Source organism: Anser cygnoides, chromosome 1, assembly GCF_040182565.1.
Source record: "Anser cygnoides isolate HZ-2024a breed goose chromosome 1, Taihu_goose_T2T_genome, whole genome shotgun sequence".
NCBI classification, from domain to species: Eukaryota; Metazoa; Chordata; class Aves; order Anseriformes; family Anatidae; genus Anser; species Anser cygnoides.
In genome coordinates, this window is record NC_089873.1 from 99,430,689 (window position 1) to 99,453,387 (window position 22,699).

A 22,699-nucleotide genomic window follows, 5' to 3' on the forward strand; every position below is an offset into this window, starting at 1 on the left:
CGATGGGAGTTAGCAATGTTCCTTAAAGGAATGATAATGGTGTTTTGTTCTTGTTTCTTTTATTGTATATTAGGATCTATTGGTGGCTTGTTCTTTGCTGTGGGAATTGCCCAGTATGCTTTATTAGGGTACTTCATTCGATCCTGGAGGACTCTGGCTGTTGTGGTTAACCTGGAAGGAACAGTAGTCTTTCTTCTCTCTCTGTAAGTTATTTTTCAAACTGAAGTCCTTCAAGGAAGATGTCAAAAATGAGAGAAAATACAATTAAGTCAAGGAGCTTTTCTAGGATGGTATGAAGTGCTGTAACTAAGGTATTTCTCTCAACCTCCACCACCCTATGTTCTGTGCTTACTTTAAATTGCAGTGCTGCAATATCTGAAAACCTAAGCATATGTTGCATTGTCTGTGCATTATTACTGTAGATGGGAACAGTCTTGAGTAGTATAGAAGAACATCCTGGTCTTTCAGTGGTATGTGTAGGTGCTTTAAATTGTTGTCTGGTGTGCTACAAGATGCTGTATATACATTCTAAATGATACAGAAACATTAATATGCTTATGTAATAACATGATATTTCTTTTATAATTCTGCTTACATGGAAGGAAGAGCATCAAAATTGCTTGCACATACAGTCTCAAAGGTGACATGTAAAACAATGGGCAGCTTCTCTTTATTTTTTTAATATTGTGATTAGTAAAGAAGAAGAAGGCTTCTTAAGGTAGTTGGGCTTTTTGTTTGTATATTTCAACACTGAAAGGTATGATGCATAGTGATCTTTCTCATATATTTTCTGACAGTAAAAACTCAGTAACTGAGGGAATAAGTGAATTTCAGCTTCTGTTTAAACTTAAGCTTTTTTTCCTTCCAACATCTGTAACATTGGTAACTAACTCTTTGTTAAACAATCAAATGCCCTTTCTAAGGAAGCATCAGAACTCAGGAAGAGGTCTTAAAGGTTGTAAGGTGAAAGGCAGACTTGACATTTCCGATACTTCAAAACTTAAAACAGTGGCATTTCAGGCCTTTTAACTTGTATTTTAACTTTTGGATAATATGTTCAATTCTTTTGAAGTGCTTTGTGTATGGGACTTCAGAGCTGTGTTCAGATTTTTTCATTCCAAATTTCACACTGTCTCCCACCCCACATTGCTTTAAAAAGATTCTTTATAGGAAGTATTACCAGGCTTTATCATGGGAAAGAAAACATGTTCATTTCTAAACTCTTATTTAAAAAAAAAAAGTTTTTAAATAAATGATTTCACTTCTGGTCAGAGAGAATCTTAAAAGTTCTGGCAAAAAGTTGAAGTTTAAGTTAGTTCTGGGAATCCAAAAATAGTACGAGATTTGTTTTGTAGGCTGTGTTGGAGTTATAGACCTATCAATTACACACTGTGTATAGGGAATAAAAGCCTGGTCTTTGTACACCCTCTGCCTTGCTGCTTATGGGAGAGAATTTGGGGAAATGCTGAAACATGAGGAACAGGAGATAACTAGTCAGTGTTGCAAAAAGATCTTGCTTTTAGTGATACAGTGCCTCTAATTCATAATTTCACTGGGAGGAATCCTAATGATATTGTAATTTATAGTATTGTGTATGTATGTGTGTATACATATATATGTAATTTTTCACTATCTGAATTACATATGAATTATGTTCCTTCTCCTTTCAACATGTTTTGTCTGTTTCAGTAAGCGAATTCTATACCTAAAGGGCTGTTTGGAAAAAAAAAAAAAAAAAACAAAACCGGTTATGCTGAAACATGTTTCAGACTTATTTCCCTAGGCAAGCCTAGCAATGTAGAACAGAAAAGCCCTAAAGCTGTCTCTGATATATATGTGTGTGTATATATATATATATATATATATATTTATGATACATTTATTTTAAAATCAGAAACTGTGCGTTACAGATTCATTCCAGAGTCCCCCCGCTGGCTATACTCGCAAGGCCGGCTGAATGAAGCAGAAGATGCCCTCTACCTCATTGCAAAGAAGAACCGCAAGCAGAAGTACACTTTTTCATTAAAACTCCCAGCAGAGAGAAGCCCCAGAGAGGCTGGCAGTTTCTTGGATCTGTTCCGACACAGGATTCTCTTGGGACGCACACTGATCATGATGTTCACCTGGTACTTAAAATACTTTGTAGGCCCAGCAATGTCTAATGACTGTGTGTATTTTCTTAAGAGAAAGCGCTGCCAGTTGTTGCCAGGGCTAGCAGTTGTAATATGGAGCAGGAACCCATTACACTACTGCTATTTGCTGCCAGAAATGTAACTCTCCAAAAGTACCTGTTGTGTTTTGGGGAGTTCTACTAGCCCTGAGTTTTTTTTGCTGCCACTTTGAAGTAAATGTATGATAGGGTATGCAAGTCCTCTGGCATTGCTGTTCACACAGTTGCTTTTATAATGTGTATTCTTGGGGGAGAATGTATTAAGAAAAAAGGCATTATTTTGTCAGCAGGCAGTGTAGTGCTATATTCTTGTTGCTTTTCTAAATTCTTAGTGCAGAATAGTCATTTTTTGTTCCATAAATGAAAGTTAGGAGATTGCCTTGATGATTTCCTGCAGAATGAGTTAGCGACCTGTTCTTTTCATCTCTGTAGAGAAGTCAGCCAGTCAGGGTTACAAAAGAAATATGAAAAATCAGAATTTGAGAATGAATAGAAGTGTACTAGAGTATAGAAATTAAAGGAAGGCAGAAAAAATTTAGACCTATTATCTGAAATACTAAATATATTCTATACTGCATTGTGCATGAGCAGTGCCTTGATATGGCAGTCAAAGATACAACTCTGATATTACTTTTTTCTTCTCTTTTACAGGTTTGTGTGCAGCTTGGTCTACTATGGTCTTACCCTTAATGTAGGTGACTTAGGTGGAAGTATTTATGCCAATTTAGCCCTTTCAGGGTTGATAGAAATCCCAGCATACCCAATCTGTATTTACTTGATTAACCAAAAATGGTAAGTATGAAATTCTGTTAATGTGTTGTTTTGTTTTTTTTTTCTCATATAAGTTTGATGCATATTGTCTCCCCTATTCTATATCTACAGTATGGAGCTTCATGCTTCAATTTTAGTAGTTCAGTATATACTCCTAAGAAATCCTTTTTCTTTTTTTAAACTTGAAAGTGCCACTGATAGATCATTACATCTAGTAACAGTTTAATGACAGCTTAACTTTTTCTCAGCAGCTCATTTTATTGTTAACAAGTTGTCTAAATTTGGTTCAAAGATGAGGCTATGTCAAACCTAGCTGTGCTGACTCTGTGCTAACACAAGATGGCATTCTTCTCACCTCTGTCTTGTAATTCCCATTCTCACTGTTAGGTCAAAGTTGTAACTAAACTCAGCAGAAACTGTTGTGTGGTGCCATGTAATAGCTGCTGTGTGTGTGGATCTGTGAGCAGAGCTGTTGAGTCTGATACCTAGCCTTTTCCTGATTCATGGTACTCTAGACAATGTCTTTCATTTTTTGTGGAATTCACCTGCCAGTCTCTTTTCTTCATGTCTCTTGAGCAGCTTTACATACAGACATGCAGTGGGAATGAAATCAAAATCCTAGATTGTCAGCCACTGCATGAAACTTTCTTGGTGCTCATTTTGATGAGAACAGCAGCAATTTGTTTAAAAACAGTGAGAGAGGAAGTGTTTGTGGGAGATGGCATTCAGCATTTCTGGCTGCAAATAAAGAGAGAACATGAATTTAGAGGACTCACTGGTTATCCCTTTTTGGACATCAGGTTTGGTCGAAAGCGAACATTGAGTGCATTTCTGTTCCTGGGAGGATTGGCTTGTCTTATTGTCATGTTTCTTCCTAAAAAGAAAGGTAAATGTTTCCTTTTGTTTTTGGAGTACTTTGTAAGAAGTTGTAAAACTCATCCCACAGCCTAAGAATTTGTTTGTTGTCAGAGCGTTAGGCTTATACCACATGCGAGTCTGCAATTTTAAAGCCAGAGAAGCTAACTCATAGAATAAGCAGCAGCCTTCCTAAGATCTTAAGAAATGCTTATTGAAAAGGTGTGGATTTTAACTTGTTTTTGAATTCTGACTTACACTTTTAATCACATCAGTCAATCCTGTCCAGTGTTTCTGAATGATGTTTCTTGGAATATCTTCATTAGCTATGAATCTGTCAGTATAAACAGTACCCATGCAACTTGTGTGACTCCAAGTGAAAGACCAATGTCAAAAGATTCTAAGAAGTGAATTAAGGGATGAGTTTACATCTTTTCCTCACTGCTCTGTAATGTTTCAGAAGGGTGTGATTGTGGTTTTAGTAATGTGGCTACATAACATGTAGTTCAGAGAGCATTCTGAAAATCTTTTGAAGCAAGAGGTCTTAAATTCAATGTATTTTTTCTAAAAGCACTAATGTGCATTTCTTGGTTTTCATACATTTTTCAAAATGATAGAAACACAATAGTACAGTGAACAGCTTTTCTTTGAAAGTGAGGTACATAAATTCATGTCAGCTTGTAATATTTGTGCATGTGTAACAGTCACAATGAGTGAAAATGCTTCTAGTGTTTGAAACTAGCATGATTTAAAAAGATTAATCACACATGCTCTTGTTGTCCACATAAATAACTAGCTGTAGATGGCAGTGAATATAATAGGTAAAACATTTTCAGAGAATTGTGCAACTCAAGTTCCCAGAAATATTCCAGATACTAGAGCCCAGACATTAGAGATACCCGTGTTAGGCTGGTGCCAGTCATCGAGTAGTTTCTGCATTTCAATCCAAGCTCCCTTTAGAACTTGTGTAAAGAAAGATTTTTAAGAGGATAGAACTGCTGGACTTCAAGAAACCACCTGTGTGCTGAACTGCCAAAGTCAGACAGGAACAAAACGTCTAAGAAGCTTAGCAGCTTCTTAGCTTGCCAGAAGCAAGCACCACTCTCCTTACTAAGCACTATTTGTTCAAGGCAGTAACAGCTTATTCTATAGTCTTCCTTGTTAGCCATTTAATGTCTTCTGATGTACCATGTATAAGCTCATAATCATTAGCCACTCTGACAAAACTCTGAGCTGGATGGGATATTTGGTATGGTTCTGTATGGCATCTTCCTGTCTCTTGTTTTTTTTTCTTCTGAAGTAATCATGTTAGAAAGCATGTTATCATAGTGTGATATGTGACTATGACTGAATAGGGTTCTAGTTATGTTAAGTGGCCAAGTTTTTTTTTTAGTGTCTGTCATTCTTTTCTTCAACTTGCCAACGGAGCTGATATAGATTATTAATGGTAGACCAGAAAATGTGTGGGATTTTCATTGTTTCTTTCTTGTTTTGTTTCAGCTTTTGTTATGTTTATAGGATTTTTACCTTGCATTTCTAAAATTTGACATTCTAATACGGTCTTCATGCAGGATTTTAACTTTAGAGATGTCTCTGATTATAACAGTGAGGACAAGGAAACAACAAAAACCTCTCTCTTTTTCTGGTCTTGAGCAATAGTTCAATACCGTAGTCTCTGGGACTGTTCTGTCATTTAATCCATTTTTTTCCTGTTGGCTTTTATTTGATAAAATGGAAATAATGTTGGGCTAGTAAAAAGTCTGCAATTCATTTAAAATGTGCTTTTTAGTTGCTTTTTCATGGTGTGTTTTATGGAGAGTTTTTCCTCTTTGTACAAATTTAATTGCACAGAAAAAGAAAATAAATCCGTAGACACAGAATATAAATTTTGTTGGATGACTTCTGCCACTGCTGCCTAAAAGAAGGCTCCTTGGATTCTCTTGAGTTTTGAGAGTTCTCCTGAAGGTACAAATCACCTCCAACAAATACTGGTCTTTAATAGAAAAACGCTTGCCTGCCATAGCAGATTCTTCAATAGATTCTGTTTTGCTCCGTACTTTTGTGTGATTGAAGTGATTACTGAGATGTAATTCAGTGTTCCAAGGCATTACGAAGATCACGTTTTCTCTTTCAGATACTGGAGTGTTTGCAGTGGTGAACAGTCGCTCTCTTTCTTTGTTGGGAAAACTGACAATCAGTGCTGCATTTAACATCGTCTATATCTACACATCAGAACTTTATCCCACAGTGATCAGGTAATGCAAGTTAATTTTAAGGCTTTCATTTTTCTGGTTCTTATATCGGGATCACCTTTTACTTGCCTTGCTTTTTTTCTATCAAGTGTCCCTTTTATTTTGAGATGTTCAGTTAACATACAATGTTTATCTGTAGAGTCTTGTATACTAAACTTCTTCCCTTATCCTCTCCTCACCTCTGTCTCCCTCAAATCTGTAGTGTTCTCTTCAGCATAACCATATTCTCTGTAAGAGTAAAATAACCCTCTTAGATGCTTGGTATGCTCACAGCCCTCTCTCCACTTGTGAGGATAACAAAACAATTGTTTATCATTCTTTTTAATGAGTGATATCTGTAGGTTTCTCAGTGCTTTATAAACCAGACATCTCTTAAATGTTCATGCTTGGATAACCAACAATGCTGCAGATGACCTGTCAATAAGCTTTATAAACGTAGCTTGATGATTCAGAGGAAGAAGTGCCCTGTGCTTGCGGTGACAAAGTAGACAAAAGCACCTGTTATACGGGTTGAAACTGATCCTGTGGTGTTTTTTTTTTTTTTTTGTGAGTGGGCAGATCAGCTGATTTGGATAGAGGAATTCATCCAAAGTTTCAGGCAGAGATGAGATGTGTTGACTGAAATCACGCTTTGTCTCTTTATATGTGGACATATGTTAGAATTCTGAATTTGCAGGGTATTTGTATTTCTCTCCAATCATATGTTTTAATTCCTGTCTTCAGATGTTTTCAGTTACATTTCACTTTTTGTTGCCAGTTATTGAGGTCAGGGTCATGACTGAGGCTTCTGGCTGATTAAGTCCTTTCTTGCACTTGTAACTTCTTACCCTTCTTAAGTCCAGCTCATCCTATACAAATGTCATTGATTAATGATTTTTGCTTTTTTCTTAGGAATGTTGGAATGGGTGCCTGCTCCATGTTTTCCCGTGTTGGTGGAATCATTGCTCCTTTTGTCCCTTCATTGGTTTGTCTGAACTTCTCACTGTTCTAAATATTTTTGTTCTGTGGCTCTGATGCATCAGAAGCTTGCAGAAGTGGGAATATTTGGGGTAAATTATGTATACTAAGATCTGTAAATTGAATGTCTTGGCAGTATCATGGTAGACTAAAGACATAAGGATGTAATCTGTAATTAGAAAATCCCAGTATTTAGTTCAGAAGTTGTTTTAGCCCTATAAGAATTTTGGGGCTTACAGTGGACTTTAGCAATATTGTCATTTGAAAATACCGAATTGATGATTCCTATTTTAAACAATAAGCCAACAATAAAAAAAGGTGGTTTAAAGAATAACTGCATCAAGACGATAAAGCATAAAGACTCAATGCCCTTCTCAAACTCATATTTCTGAAAAGAAAATAATTTTACCTTCATTTCATTGAATATCTGTGAATTATAATCATCAGCAAAATGGTTTATCTTTAAATGAAGGAAGATGCTGTTTTGGAGCCCTGAGATACCTCTAAGGCACAAACTTCACAGCGGCCTGTCCAGGCAAAGAGAAATGCTCAAGAACCAAACATGAGGATGATACATGCTTTCCTCTGTTTATAGACATGTATATATGCAGGTAAAAGAATGCAAGTTTCTTTGACACGCTGCTTGGTAAGGTCAAATGAGAATTCCTTTAACGTGACAGACATCACATGAAATAACTTTTCTCTGTGCCATCTGCCATCCTACTATGTCAGGCAGAGGGCTGGCAAAAGGGTAAATGAGTACATCGGACCTTTTGTTCTGTAGAATGACATATGGGGTAGGTGAGAGTGCAGCATCTCCAGGGCTACAAAAGGCAAAGACAAGGCAGGTGCAAGTTTCCCAAGTAGAGCTAATATACTGCTTTTATGTAGCAGTCAGGGCATCCATTATGTTTTATCTAGTGGAGGATTGTCACTGAAGGAGACAAATCTTGGATCATCATGTTCTGAAGGTCCAATGAAAATCAAAATAGGTGTGTTTAAAAAACAAATTAATGTTGATTTGAGGAATTAATTAAGTTTTTATTTAGAGTTTCTTCAACGATTTTAATGCATTTCTCAGTAGCTTTTGTCTGGGGATGAGTGTTTTAAAACAGTTATACTCCTGGATTTTTTTTAATGAGCCTTCATGTTCTTCTAAAAGTGAATGTATACATTTTGGCACAGTATTGTGAATGACTTGTAGCTTTGCACACAGCTGTACTAAGTGTAGTTGTGGCTGTAACAAAACATGAAAAGAGGGTCAGGCATCAAAGGTGGAGTGTAAACATTGCTTAAGCTGTCAGGGGTGATGACAGGAAGGCCAAAGCTCAGTTGAAGCTAAAAATAGCAAGGAGCATAAATACAGAATCCCCATGAATGCTGACAAGAAGTGGAAAATTCTGTTTTTGGTGTGGACTAGTCACATGGTTTTATGCAGGCTAAGAACCAACTGGATGAGTAGCAGCTTTTCTGGAAGAGACCCAGGAACTACAATGGGATGACAAATTAAATGGGAGCCTCATTGTAAAGAGGCAAACTTCACACTGAGCTACATTAGTCCGTGGCCCACAGATGAAGTTCAGGTTCCCTCCCAGTTCTAGAAGGATATGGAAAAAAATTTATGGGGAGAGTCCAGTGGAGGGCAGCTAAGATGGTTGGGGCCTAGAGTGCATGTCTTCAGATGAAGGCTTGAGAGAGTTGTGCTTATTTGGTCTGAGACAAACTTCCACTAGTGTAAAATTGTTCAGCAAGGATCAATGGACAAAAGTTGTGATTTGAGGGTTACAGACAAGAAACTTGGGAAACCTTTTTTTCCTGAGAGGCTTAATGTAGCCCTAGAACAGCCTGCTCAAGGGGTGGAATCTCCATCTTTGGAGTTTTTCAATACTTGGTCAACCATAGCTTTGTGTAGCCTGGTGTAGTGCTGGCTGTAGCCCTGCTTTGAATTGGTGGTTAGGCTAGATGTTGTCCAGAGATCTCTTCTAACCAGCATGTCTTTGATTGTGTGATATATCTCCCTACTACAAAGTGGTGTTGCCTTTGTTTAAAGAGTATGCTTTATGGGTAAGAATTGCGTATGGATTCAGCAAGCATTCCTTTTAAAGTCCATCTCAAAATCTGTGTGGCTCTGATAGTATCAATGGTTTTGTCTGGGATAGAGTTAATTTTCTCTGTAGAATCATAGAACAGTTTGGGTTGGAGGGGCCGTAAAGATCAGGTAATTATGACACCCCCTCCACTCGCCATGGGCAGGGACACTTTCCACTCAAGTAGGTTGCTCAAAGCTTCATCCAACACTTCCTGCAAAGCGTCCCTCCCCAGCTTTCCTGTAGGCCCCCTTTAGATACTGGAAGGCCACTATAAAGTCTCCCCAGAGCCTTCTCTTCTCCAGGCCGAACAACCCCAACTCCCTCAGCCTGCCTTCATAGGAGAGGTGCTCCAGCCCTTTGATCACCCTTGATAGCCCTCCTCTCGACTTGCTCTAATAGGTCCATGTCCTTCTTGTGCTGGAGGCCCCAGAGCTGAACGTAGTACTCCAGGTGGGGTCTCACAAGAACTGAGTAGAGGAGGAAAATCACCTCCCTTGACCTGCTGGACACACTTCTTTTGATGCAGCCCAGGTTATGGTCAGCTTTCTGGGCTGCAAACACACATAGAGGCTTCTGTGATTCATTAAATCCCCAGCTCAAACAGGATCACGTAGACCCACTTGCCAGGGCTGTATCTGAACAGCTTTGGAGTATCTCCAAGGCTGGAGACTTTACAACCTCTCTGGGCAACCTGTGCTGGTGCTCAGTCACCGTCATAGTACGAGTGTTTTCCAGTGCTCAGATGGTACCTCCTGGGTTTCTGTTTGTGCCCACTGATGCTTGCCCCATCACTGGGCACCACTGGAAAGAGCCTGGCTCCATTCTCTTTGCATCCTCCCTGCAGATATTTATATACATCAAAAAGATCCCCTCTGAGCCTTCTCTAGGCTAAAAAGACCCTGCCTTCTCACCTGTTCCTCATATGTGAAATGCTTCAGTACATTAATCACATTTGTGGCCCTCTGCTGTGCTCTTTCTAGTATGTCCTTATCTCTTATACTGGAGAGCTCAGAACTGGACACAGGAGTCCAGGTGTGGCCTCACCTGTGCTGAGTTAGAGGGAAAGGAACATCTCCCTCAATCCAGGATACCACTAGCCTTCTTTGCAGCCAGGGCACAATGTTGGCTCACATTCAACTTAGCTGAGTTGAATATGAACTCGTGGTTTCGAAGTTATGAATTCATTATATTCCTGAAAACTTTAATTTCATCATTGCTGCCACATGAAATGGTTGTAAAGGTTGACTGTTTAAATATGCAGTATGAGCTACAGGGAACCAACCTCTTCTTAACTCCCTTTCTCTCTGCTCTTGTTTACAGAAATCTGTACAGTGGTCTCTGCCTTACATTGTATTTGGAGCAACTGGTCTTTTGTCTGGGCTCCTAAGTTTATTGTTGCCAGAGACCTTAAACAGCCCTTTGCTAGAAACAATTTCAGACCTGCAGGTGTGCTCATACTGGAGGCTGGGGGATGAAGCCATGTCATTGCAAGCCCTAGATGGCTCACAGGTATATTCTTTTTTTTTTTTCCTGGTATTTATCTGCCATATTTATTTCAGCTGTCAGCTTGAATATGCCACTCTAAATACACTAGGACAGTGATTCTTGGCCTGTGGAAGATAGATCCCAAGGAGATACAAGAGGTGGTTTAGTAATTTTACCATCACATCTGAAATGTCCCATGGGAATGCAGGCTGAAACGTAGGTGGGTTAGTTTATCCCTTCAAGCCCAGAAGCTTACAGTTGTTTCCTTTGGGATAAAGGACTTGGTGATATCTGTGCTTCTGTAATCCAAGATGGATTGCTGCAGCACGCCTTCGTACAAGCTGGCCATTGAAGTTTTTGAGACATCCATTTGTGATGGACTCTTCTCAAAGGCAGCACGCTGTACTTCTGTTCTAACCTGCACTGGCTGTTCTACAGCGTCAGTTGTTGGGTCTGCCCAAGAGACACTAAAAGGGTTTAAAAGGGTTAAAGATAGAGTAATTTGAGATCTCTCTCACTGTTGAGTCTGGGAAATGAGATTAGCTGAATATGCTGGAACTGCAAAACTCCCAGGTATAAGCATAAAGAAATACTTTATTAATACTTTATTTTAATACTTTATTTTAAACTATAAAACTATTAAACTATTAAAAACTATTAAAGTATTTAAAATACTTTATTAATTTTTATTTAAAATGTTCTTCAGTTAAGTCTCCTTGACTGTGTGTTTGTCACTTCACTTTAAACTTAAGAAGTGTCTGGGAGTTTGACAAAATTAAGATGGATGCATTTTTCCTGTCCTGTAGGGGTTTTTTACTTTGTTTTTCTGTGAATGATGTGGGACTAGCTAGAAATTAGGAAGTGGGTATTTACATGTTGGTATTATCTTCATGTTTAAATCCTGGTCTCAAAATTCTAAGTATCAGTGAATGAGTAAAAACTGAAGTGGTCAGAAGACTTGAAGGTCAGCTCTTTTCATATCAAAATGTTGCTTGTCCTGTTAAGTTGATACGAGACAGGACTGTATAATAAATTTTACTTTCAGTTACTAAATTTTTAGTAAAGCAGTCTGAGATTTGCAGGTAGTCATAGATTTATTTTCACAGAAATTAGGAGGCAGAGTAAAACTAACTTCTAGAATCAGAACAGTTTCTTCCTTTGACAGGCTTCAACATGTTGCCTTATTTACCAAATTTAGCTTTAATAATTCGTGAAAGGACAGCAGTTTAGTGTCAAAAGCCCCCTTGAAGAAAGCTTGAAAGAGGTAGACCTGTAATCATTAATTTTATACTTGACACGCACATTTTATAAACATCTTTAACCATACTGAGTAACTTGTTATGGCTTCATATTCTTGCTGCCAACACAAATCTATCATATACCTTTACATCAAGTTTATACCAGCTATTATTTTGGTAATTACATTATTATTACATCTTAACTTTGCAAATGGCTTACTAACAAAAAGCAATTCTAGCAAGCAGTGCAGTTATTTTAACTTAGAGGAGAGAAAAATCGTGCTTTTCCCTTTTAACCAAGTAAGGTCAGTATCACCCTTAGGGGTGACCAGTGTTACACATCTATCTATCAGTGCGCACCCAACTTGGTTCACTTGCATCAAGCAGTCTTTTCAGGTTAAATCTTCCCTGTTTGCGTTTCTGCAGGCTTTTTAAAAATCCCAATCTGACCAAGACCCACAAAAAAAAAATTGACAGTGCTCTTCAGGGAGACTTTTCCCTAGATTACCTAAAATGATTGAATCCAAATGAGAAACAGAAGAGCCAGGTGCAGGCCTGGAGTAATACTGTAACTTCAGTAAAGTTATATCTGGAATGTCTGTGGCACATTAAGGATTTATTTTAAAGCTACAACAAAGAAAGCACTGATAAAATGGAAAGCTGTTAAACATTAACCCTATTTGACAAGGCCATGGAGAGGTCTTATGAAGCCGCTGTAAGAAAGCTGTAGAATTTATTTGGCATACCCTGAATTTCCCCTGTGGAATCCATTGTCCTTTTGTACCACTTTCAGGATAACATGCATTCTGGTTGCCTGAAATGGATGTTTTGTCCCTGTTAACATACATAAATGTGATATTCAAGTTGGACAGCATCCAGTGATAATCTGACTCTCCTCAAATAATTTTAGAAATTCAGAGAAAAGCGTAACATGATTCCCTTTATATCTTCTGACAGTTCCTAGTGCTCAAACTGTTTGAAATTCTTTTGCAGTTAACGCACATTGCTGTAGCAAACCTCCACTGAAGACAGATCTAAAGATACAGATTTTGCTTGTGTGGTTCTGTCAGTCAGGAATATGATTTCCATTTTTCTATTTTTCACCTTCCCTCTCACCCTTCTTTGCATATGATTAGGCAGACAGAAGTCTTAAAATGGGTGTAAGCATACTGGAAAAAATCCGAAATATTCATTTAAACTAAATGGAATTCATACTGGCAATGGACTCTTTTTACCTTGGACAGTCCACACTGGTTTCATGGGAAAATTAAATTTCTGACCAAATAAAAATCAATTAGCTATAATAGTTGACTTCAGTTTGGGTATATGGTATAAATTACGTTGCTGAAAGGACTCTGGCTGGAGTAAATATACCTGTATCAAAGAGTTTATTTTCTGCACATGCTAACTGGTAATGTTTTTTTCCTTTTCCATAACACCTTTGATTAGAACTAGAAGGCGATCTTTTTGACTTAAACTTGCATAATAAAATGCACACACTACACATGAAATAGTACTTGATTAGGTAAGTTTCTCCATCCTCAATTAATCATTGTGTTCTGAGCCTCTGATTCCAGCAGCTCACTAGGGAGTATGGACCTTAGACTTAAATGAAAAAAGCCGTCCTAGACACTTTCTCTTCTGCCTGTATTGTCTCTAGTGTAATGATAGAACCAAGACAGTCCATCTAGTAGAAGCCCATCTCTTTCCAAGAGATTTTGAAAAACCAAGAGCACAAACAAATCTTAATTCACAAAGTTTTAATAGTGATTTGCCCTGTCTTTTCTTTTTATCTACCAGCATTCCAACATACGTATAATGTTTCATGCTCTAATATTTTGAGATTGATTTGATGGCTTCTGAATTAACCAATTACTTCATTTTTCTTCTAGTCTGGAGACAAGGACAATTCTGCAGGAAGTGGAAGTGAAGATGAGGAGTTTTATGATGCTGATGAAGAGACGCATATGATCAAGTAATGAAAAGAAGAAACACTGACCTGTTTTCATACCTGTTCTTACTTGTCCAGTCAGTCCAGCTCTAAGACGAGAGTTCTGGGGACCATCTGTCAGGGAATGTAACTGGGCAAATGCCTTTGTCTTTCCTGATCAGGAGGAGAGCTTGAGTACTGTTCAGATTAATTACACCACTGATACTCTTCATACAAGACAGCCATTCAAATTCTTGTAGGACAGAATAAGAATGCACAGTTTACATTTGAAGCCAGGTGAGAGAGCAAGAGAAGGATGATGCATTTCTGAAGCCTAGGAAATTATCCACTGTTTGGGCAGATCATCAGCATACACATTGTCTTTTCAAGGTGGTTGGTTTTGAGTCAGGATAAATTGATAAATTTGAAAATGTCCGCTGTTTTACTTTGGTAGAGTGAAAGGGGTCACGCTGTGCTGTGTGCTACCCCAGTGAGAGCAAACCTTAGAAATTTTATGTTAAAATGGGTTCCACATATTGAGTTGTGGAGAGGCAACTGTGAACATACGGTTTCTCTTTCTGTACACCAACACCTGTACAGAGTTACAGGGTGCAGCTGGTTAGTCATGATCTGTGTGTGAACTTTGTGATGATGGAAGGCTGGGAGAAGGGACTTCTGGAAAGAGCAGCCACAAAGTCTGCAGACATAGAGGATGTTGCTGGTTTCTCTCACCTTTTAATCCACCAAACATTTTCTTGGGCTGTCTTATGCATAAATTTGCCACATGTTCCTCACATCTTAAACCTGCTGTTCCATAGTTTTGCCTACTTTAACTTTGTCCTCACTTTGCCATAAATACTGAAGTTCAGCAACTTCTCTGCCTGTTCAGTGAAGTAAATCTGCTAAAGGATATAATTTCATGAATGGGACACGGCTGAGGTGTTTATCACATACTGTGTAATGTGAGGTGTGTGTTAGAATATGTAGCTCATTTATGTGGACCAATTTGTGTTTTTATTTCTGGAAGAAACTCAATTCTGAAGTGATAAGAGAAACTGTGGGCTGCTATTACATTTTGTAGGACTATTGCCAGAAAGCTGCTAGAATCTGTTTAAATTTTTGTGTTTGATAAAGTTTTGAAACTCTTTAAGCCAGCATTTACTTGATTACTTGACCTTCCTGAGGAAGACAACTTCATTCTCCTGTTTACAGTGAGCTTCTTTGTTAGAAGGGTATGGAATCTTGAAACAGGAACAAAGGAGATGTTGTGACTACAACAGTAAGGCCTTAGGAAGATTCAGCTTTCTTGATTACATTATCATCTTCATTCTCTAACCTGTGGCTTGCTATTTATTAAGATTGGTTTCCTTAAAATGTTTGATAGCTTTTATATTTGGAGTTCCTAGTGAAGTGCCTGCTGCATAGTGACTGCAAGTAGTTGCCAGCCTTGCTAGCCATTTCTGCGAGTGCTGGATTTAAAAAAAAAAAAAAAAAAATCAGAGAAAAGCTGCCTGCTGAATTTATGCCAGTTAAACTGGGAAATTCATTTACTCTGAAAGGAAGTGAAACTAAACAGTATCTGAAGTTTACAGCTAGCTGCTTGAACTTTGTTCATTGGGAACTGTAGTACTGAGCAAAGTCCAACTATGCTGCTTGGTGCAGCGGGCAGCCTAGAGACTACAGATTCAAGCATGCGCTACTCCCACTTGATCAGAACTTGGTCCAGGCATTGTCTGTGAGCAAAGCGGGGAACTTTACTCCCAGTGCACAAGGTGTCAGTATTGTGATTTTTGCCTGTTAGGAGCTTTATTTGAAGAATTCCAGCTTACAGCCTTCACTTTTTCTTCCAGACTGTTGCGTAGTTCTTGTAGATGCAAGAGGGCACTCTTAAACCCGGTTGGATATTTTTTCTGCCTTATTTGGCTGTTCTGGGTGCAAGAAAATTGCTCAAAATAAGGTACTTGGAAATTCTGGGAGTGTTTAAATGTGTTCAAAGATACTTTTAATTTTGCATTCACATTTTTAATTATGGAGAGCTGGAAAAAGTAACTGATTTTGGTGTTTGATTTCTAAAGATATAAAACCTGCTTAGTTAAAGGCAAATGGTGGTAAGCCTGTCAGTATTACCTTGCTGTCAAGACTCAACGTTTTTGTTTGTTTGGGGGTGAGGGGCGATATTGATACTTATTTTCCCTCCTTGGATAGTTGATAGAGTTAAGTTCCTTGAGAAGCAGACAGGAACTGTTAGCCTTCTTCCCTCCATAGTTTTAGTGTCACCAGCTACTGGAGATCCTAGTCATGCCATGGGACACCTCAACATAGCTTTCATTAGAACAGTAGGGTGTAACTGTTCAGGTGGGGAGATCATTGCAGGATCTGAGCTGCATTTTATGACAGTCTTCAATTTATAATCAAACTTACCTCTCTACTCATGCACTTTTATATTCTAAATATAGAGGTAAAATTGCCAAAACAAGAGTGAAGAAAACATCTTCATTTTTTCATAAAAATTGCACTTTATTTAAACCTCAAATCTGTCCTGTGTTTGCACCTATGGAATTTTAAAAGGCGGCTTTTTTTGTCAACTGTAGGGGCTTTCTATTGTTACTCTTCCTGACCAATCAATTCAGCAGTTTTATAGGAAGGAATCACTCCTGGAGATCAACTATGTATGATCACTTGCCGCTACGTGTGATCAACTATGCTATGATCACTTGCCGCCCTCCTTTTGTGTCCTCAAGTCCAAATCAGTTAGATGCATTTAATTTTTCAGACCTTTATTTTATAAAACTGGCCACCTGATACAGGAATCTGTAGGATCACCTTTTTTCTTCCCAGGGAGTGTAAGACATTATATTATTGAGATACTTGTGCTGTATGTAGCTTTTACTGGGGAGAGATGCTGCGCAGTCCTTTGTAGCCCACGTGGTCAGCATTTTTCTGTACTCAGGTGGAACATTATTGTTAAGCAGAAGTTTTTTAATCAGACAGTGCTTGCTGTTACAGGTTTCACAACTATGTTACTTACAAGCCCAAGTCAGAAGGTCAGGGAGCTTGTGACTTTTTATTTAAATGGTTATATATATATTGGTGATTATATTTATATATATTTAAAATTTGTATTTAAGCAGTCTGCATAGGCCCATTTAAAAATCTGTGTTTGGGCAGTAAGTTTGCCCTGTGGAGCTACTGGAGAACTGATGCAGCACTAGTTATATATGTTTATGGTGTATAGTAATGCTAAAAGTCTGAAACACAATATTTTTGCTGTAGTTGAGTGAAGCATGACAATCTTGTTTCACACTTGTTAGAATAGCCTTGTATATTAAGTATTCTGCCCTGTTAACTGGTTTTTGTGATGTGCAAGCACTAGGATACTGACCTCCAAGATGGTAATTCCTTCCTTGGATTCCTTAGGTTTTGCAGTTGTCTTTTTTTTTTTTTTCAGCCAACTCACTTAGATTGTGCTAGAGAAGAGAGAGGTGCTGATTAGTTACATCTTAAGCATGTCTCACCTGAGACAGAACTGGAATTCTGTTATCTGGGGAGCTCACAAGTGGTACCTGAATACAGCTAGGAGCGAAGGGGAGTGACAAGTCACGTGAGACAGCATAGAAGAGAGTTAGCCAGAGGGAGTTGAAAGAATAGAGGATTCAACAGAAGTGCTTTAGGGCAAGGGTAAGAGAAAGTATAGGATAGTAGCTGCTAAAATACCCTTCTTGCTGTTTGTGTTGACTTGAAGCTCCTTTCAGAGCTAGCGTTGGTTCCAGGATGTCCTGTTAGGGACACTAGTTTCATCACTTCCATCTAATGTCAACTTTGTTTAGCATGGCTGCTTTAATGATGAAACACTACTTTTGATCAAGGCAATGCATGGCACATTTCAGTTTTCTTTTGGACTCAGCTTTTGTATTTAATGGCTTATGATTAAAATTACTGAAATTTGTGAAGCCCTCTAATGGAGAATACGGTATAACTGGGCATCACTTAATACATACGCTAGCTTCACTTTAGAAAGACGGGAACATTAGGAACATTTGATCCAGTTCTGTCACCTAACTTCTTGTGAAGTAATACTTCAGCCTTCTAAAAGGATTTTACTACCTATTTTTGTTAGCCTGGAAAGAATAGAACGGGGCAGTGATCCGATGCTTCTTTTTTTTTTTTTTTTTCTTTTTTTTAAACTAGGTCCCGTGGAAACAAGTGCTCTCCTTTTAGGGTCTGGGAGTTGTTCATAAACTGAGATATCCTTAAACACCACAAACTCAGAAGGTCTGTGTTAAAGGAGGGCTACATGTGACTCCAAAGAGATAGAATTAACATGGGGCAGGTTGTAGCTAGTTGCCACCTTAGTTACAGTCCAGTCCGTAAGGGTTGTAGCCACATGCTGATCTGCTCACAGTGCAGATCATGACATATTCCATGACAGAGTTTCCAGGCTGTATGGCTGTACTGAGGTTAGTGGAATACCCTTTGCAGGACTGTGGGAAATGCAGTTTAGCTGTATGTTTTCCAGCACGTTTCGTCTAAGCATATCAAAACAGTATGCAAGAGAGATTTTTTTTTTTTGTACTGAAGAAGAAGGGAAAATGAGGAATAAACTATTTTCCTAGAGCATGCTAATGGAAACATTGAGCTAAAACTCATGAACAAGAGTTTTCTGTGTAATCTCCAAATGTAGATTTGCTCAGTATTTTGTTTCAGCTGAAGGGTGGTGTGCTAATTATGCCTTTTCCTCCACTCTTAAAGCTTCTTTAATCATGCTCTTTGAAACACGTCTGAATCTAGGCATCTGTGCATGCAAGTTGTGAGCCTGGCAGTAAATATGTCAGAAAAGCCTATGAGCAGTACTGTCATTTGAAGGTAGAAGTCAGTCTGGCCTGACACACTCAATGCCTGTGTCAGAAATGTCTATATTTAGCTGTTTACCAAACAGGAGACTTGAGTATAGCTGTCTCATTGTTTGTATCTTGCTATGGGATGTATCATGTGGAGGAAAGACCAACATAAGGAAACCTCTAAGTGTAGAATGGAGGGTGAATAAATTTCTACAGAATTTTTTCATGCCATGTATTTATAATGCCTTGTGCAGTTTGTGGTAACCTTGAGATTGTCCTGGTGCTACAGTTATTTAAGTCTAATAGAGCTGTATAAAATTTTCATCCTGGCAGTCTGAATTTACTGAACTTTCTCAGCTCTTTTGGTACTACTGGCTTCTTCTGTCATCTTGAAGAAAGCTCTTGCCTAATAGGGAGTGGATTTTTCTGCTTTAGTTTATTGCAAATGCCTGTTTTATAAAAGGCTTTTTTTTAATTTCCTCAATCAACTTGATATGGGGACTATGTTTAAAGTAACATCATAGAATTGGATGATGTAAGTGCCAAAGGCAGCTTTTGCTGGAAAGTAATGGTCCAAAACTAGTTCTAGCTTTGTTTATGTGGAATTATTCCATACAACCTGTTAAGACTGCTATTTACAAGCATCTCCAGAAGTTTAGGGACAGAGTTAACCTTTGTTTGCTTGTCTTCCGTTACTCAGTTCACTTAAGTAGCTTATTTCTGGGGGAAAAAGTGTAGGATTTGTAGAACATGCAGAATCTACACCATGTGGCCATTAAAGAACTCTGCAGAGCCTGTTTGCTTCTGAGTTGCAAATGCCAAAGCTCCTTCTCAAAGACTGATAAAACCTGGTAAAAACTGCACATTGAATTTTAGTTCATTAATCAGCCTTACAAATTAGCATTACTAATAATGACTTGTCTGGAGCTTCATAGAATGTAGCATATTTTTATAAAAATCACTTTGAAGCATTGCTAAGTAATAATGTCTAGAGTTTAACTCCCTGTTACAACTACAAAATTTGATGCAAGTCAGCCCTATCATGGCTGATTGTTTGACAGCAGATAGACAAGACAGTAAAAGCTTATGAAGCGGGAAGTGGCTGCCCTCAAGACTGGTTTAAAAGAAGCAATTTGTGTTCCCTCCTGTGTGTGCAGAATGAAGTGGGACAATGAGGTGTCAGGGTCCTCTCGTTATTCAGTAAGCTTATGTTTAAATAACTATTTATTCATCCTCATTTACAAAAGGTTTGTAAAGGGAAGAGGTCTTTTGCAAACAAGTTGGTGCCTACCACCACACCTGAGGTGCTTACATTATACCTGCTTCAGCAGGCAAAAATTATGGCATTAAGAAAATCTTTGTCAATACTGAAGCAGTTATATTTCCTTAAGGATGGCCTGATAGAAGCATCTGGAGCATCTGTGTTCAAATAAAATGTTCTAAAATGATGGAAATTTGACTGGGAGACAGGCATTTCTGATAGCAGTTTGCAGGAAAAATCTGTTGCAAACGGATTAAAAGTGTTATTATGTAGAGCAGATGACTGAGTGAGTTGTAATAAAAGTATTTATCGTGGTTGCTGTGGCTTCTAGTATGCCTCTAAATGACAGGTTTTGAGTACTAGCTGCTCCTCACTCTCCAAAGTAATAAAGATTTTCTTTTTTTCTTGTTAAAAATTTGAATGTCATGTAGAAATCAGGAGTATATTTTTCATATGAATGCCTCTATTGCACTACCTTTCTTTCTTGTATCTGGTTATTTTGTTTTTTTAAACTACCTCCTTATGTTGATTTTTTCGTCAATTTCTTATTTAATTGATTTTTAGGAAACTATGAAACTTCCATTTTTTTATTTATATAGTAATCCATGGTTTAAACAGAGGGAAGATTTGTAGGTTTTAAAGTTTTACTTCAAGCTAAATTTAAAAGGCCTTTAAATTATATTTCTGAAGGAGATGAATAATTATACCCTTAGATTATGGGTTCACTTGTGTGCACTGTTTGCTTTCTGAAAGGCCAGAAAGCCCTTAATCTTATACTAACCTCAGTTGAGGAGATTTTCTTGCCTGCAACAAGTTTTGAGTTGGGGAATTTTAATCAATTTAATTTATTGCCAATTAAAGGGTTTTTAATTGGGGGGGAGGGAGTGTCTCCAATCCTTTGGCTGACTATTACTCTCAGGCCCTTCAGCAAGACAACATGTGGGCCAGGAGACTGGGATCAGCACCTTGTGCGTTCTGTTTTTTTGTTGCTCCTTGTTTCTTACCCAGCTGCTCTGGTGTGGGTTTCTTCACTGGCTGCAGCCTCTTCAGAGTTGTATCTCCTTCTGAGTCTCCTCTCAGCCCCTGCTCAGGCTACATTTTGCTTTGGCATTTCTCCTGCTCAGCTGTCTACCCTCTCGCTTCCTCCTGCGCTGGCATGGTCCTCTGTTTTTCTCCTCCTCCTTCTATAACACTGTCTCTTGGCATTTACTGCCCTTTTAAAAATATGCTTTTGCAGATGTGCCAGAGTCTGACTGGCCACAGTGTTGGGGTGCAGTGGGTCAGTGCCCCTGTCCCTGAGAGGCAATGGGCACAAACCAAAGGCAGGAGGATCTGTGGGCACAGGGAAACACTTTTTTTTACTGTGAGGATGACCAATCACATTGGCACAGGTTACCCAGGGAGGTTGTGGAGTCCTTGGCAATGTTCAGAAGCCATCTGGGATGAGGTTCTGGGCAGTTAGTTCGGTGACCATGCAGGGAGGTGGGACAAGATGATCTCCAGAGGTCCCTTCCAACCTCAGCCATTGTGTGATTGCTGTGCTGCCTGTTGCTGAGATGGCTCGGACCAGCACAGGACAGTCCCTGACCTCCTCCCACAGAGGACACCCTGCCACCCCTCCACTACCAAAACCCTGACAGGTATGTCTAATGCATTACAGTACAGGGTTTCCTTGTGAATCAAGACCTTGCAGGGCTGACAGTTTCCGTGAGCAGAACTTGGTACTGTATTCCCCTTGTGTTACTGTTGTCTTAGGTCAAGTAAATGAAATTCCTAAGGATAAAATCAGACACTTATTGCCAAGTTCTGTGTCTGGTGACATGTTTGTATCCTCAGTGATTTCAGAAGACAGATCTTAGATCTCCATTTAACCAGAGGAGCAGCCAAAGGGGTAAATTTCTTTATTTCTGCTCAAGCCTTCATCATCATGAAATCAAATCTTTCTGTAGTCTCTATCTTGTAGGCCTCGTAAACTTTCCTTATGCCACAGTTCAGTTTGAACCAACAGTAAAAAAAAAAAAGTCGTGGTCAGCTCAGAGCTGAGTAACGGAAAAGTGGGAATACAGGGAATTGATTTTTGTTTGCAGCAGTGAAACAAGTTGTATATAGCTGGTGCGTGTATTTTTAGGTATTTAGGTATATAATTTGGATGAGTTGAATACTGAGTGTTATTAGCCTTCCGACATTAAAATGAGGACTGAGAAATTTCGAGGTACTTTAACTGTATTAGTGTGCTGCTTTTAATTCAGAGTTGTACTGATGAAAAATCTGTGTGTTAAGAATACTTGGTCTGAGAAGTCACAACTGAAAACAAAGGCTTTTCCGCAACAGACCTTTTATGGTGGTATATCCATATATTCTGTGAACAGCTGTTGGGTCCATCTCTTCTTAAGATATTTTTTTGCACTAGGTGAGGGACCATAGCAACAAATGTAGAAATATTTAGATTAATTGCACTTACCTATTTTGTTTTCTTGATGTAATTCCTATGCATACTGCCTTACCCATGTGTACTGTACTTCACTGGAGGAACAAAAGGTAACTATCAGGGTTTTATTTTATAAAATGAGTTGCTTAAAAAAAAAAGTAATCCTGTAATATTACATATTTTCCAGTGATATATTTCTTCCAAGTTAGGGAGGTAGATAATGGTAAACCCAGGTGAATTTAGTCAAAATTTAATATTGCTGGTGTTTGTTCTCAGTTAATGTCTGAATGATTTTGATCATTTGAAATAAACTTATTCTTGTAATATTTTTGTAGAGGCTAATCTATGTTGGAAAGCCAACTTTTAGGTGACTTGTAACAGCTCTGAGACTGCCTCTGACTCATACATTTCATATAATGTCTTT

The 22,699-nt window shown here is 38.4% G+C and overlaps 2 protein-coding genes across 5 annotated transcripts in view; both read left to right on the forward strand.

Annotated features, from left to right (window-relative positions):
* SLC22A15 (solute carrier family 22 member 15) overlaps positions 1-22,699 on the forward strand; it is a 52,331-nt gene that overhangs the window by 18,560 nt on the left and 11,072 nt on the right. The window contains exons 5-12 of one of the 2 annotated variants that reach the window (XM_048050197.2): positions 74-203; positions 1,911-2,126; positions 2,822-2,962; positions 3,742-3,827; positions 5,931-6,051; positions 6,940-7,012; positions 10,416-10,604; positions 13,711-13,793. In XM_048050197.2, the coding sequence (XP_047906154.1) occupies positions 74-203; positions 1,911-2,126; positions 2,822-2,962; positions 3,742-3,827; positions 5,931-6,051; positions 6,940-7,012; positions 10,416-10,604; positions 13,711-13,793 (1,039 nt within the window). Of the gene's footprint in view, positions 1-73; positions 204-1,910; positions 2,127-2,821; positions 2,963-3,741; positions 3,828-5,930; positions 6,052-6,939; positions 7,013-10,415; positions 10,605-13,710; positions 17,194-22,699 lie in introns of those variants that run through there. The other variant, XM_013183413.3, reaches the window with a different exon arrangement.
* The window catches only part of MAB21L3 (mab-21 like 3), a 31,187-nt gene continuing 26,603 nt past the window's right edge, over positions 18,116-22,699 (forward strand). For all 3 annotated transcript variants that reach the window (XM_067003981.1, XM_067003988.1, XM_013183071.3), the window contains exon 1: positions 18,116-18,205. The gene's annotated coding sequence lies outside the window, so the exon portion shown is untranslated. The remainder of the gene's footprint in view (positions 18,206-22,699) is intronic.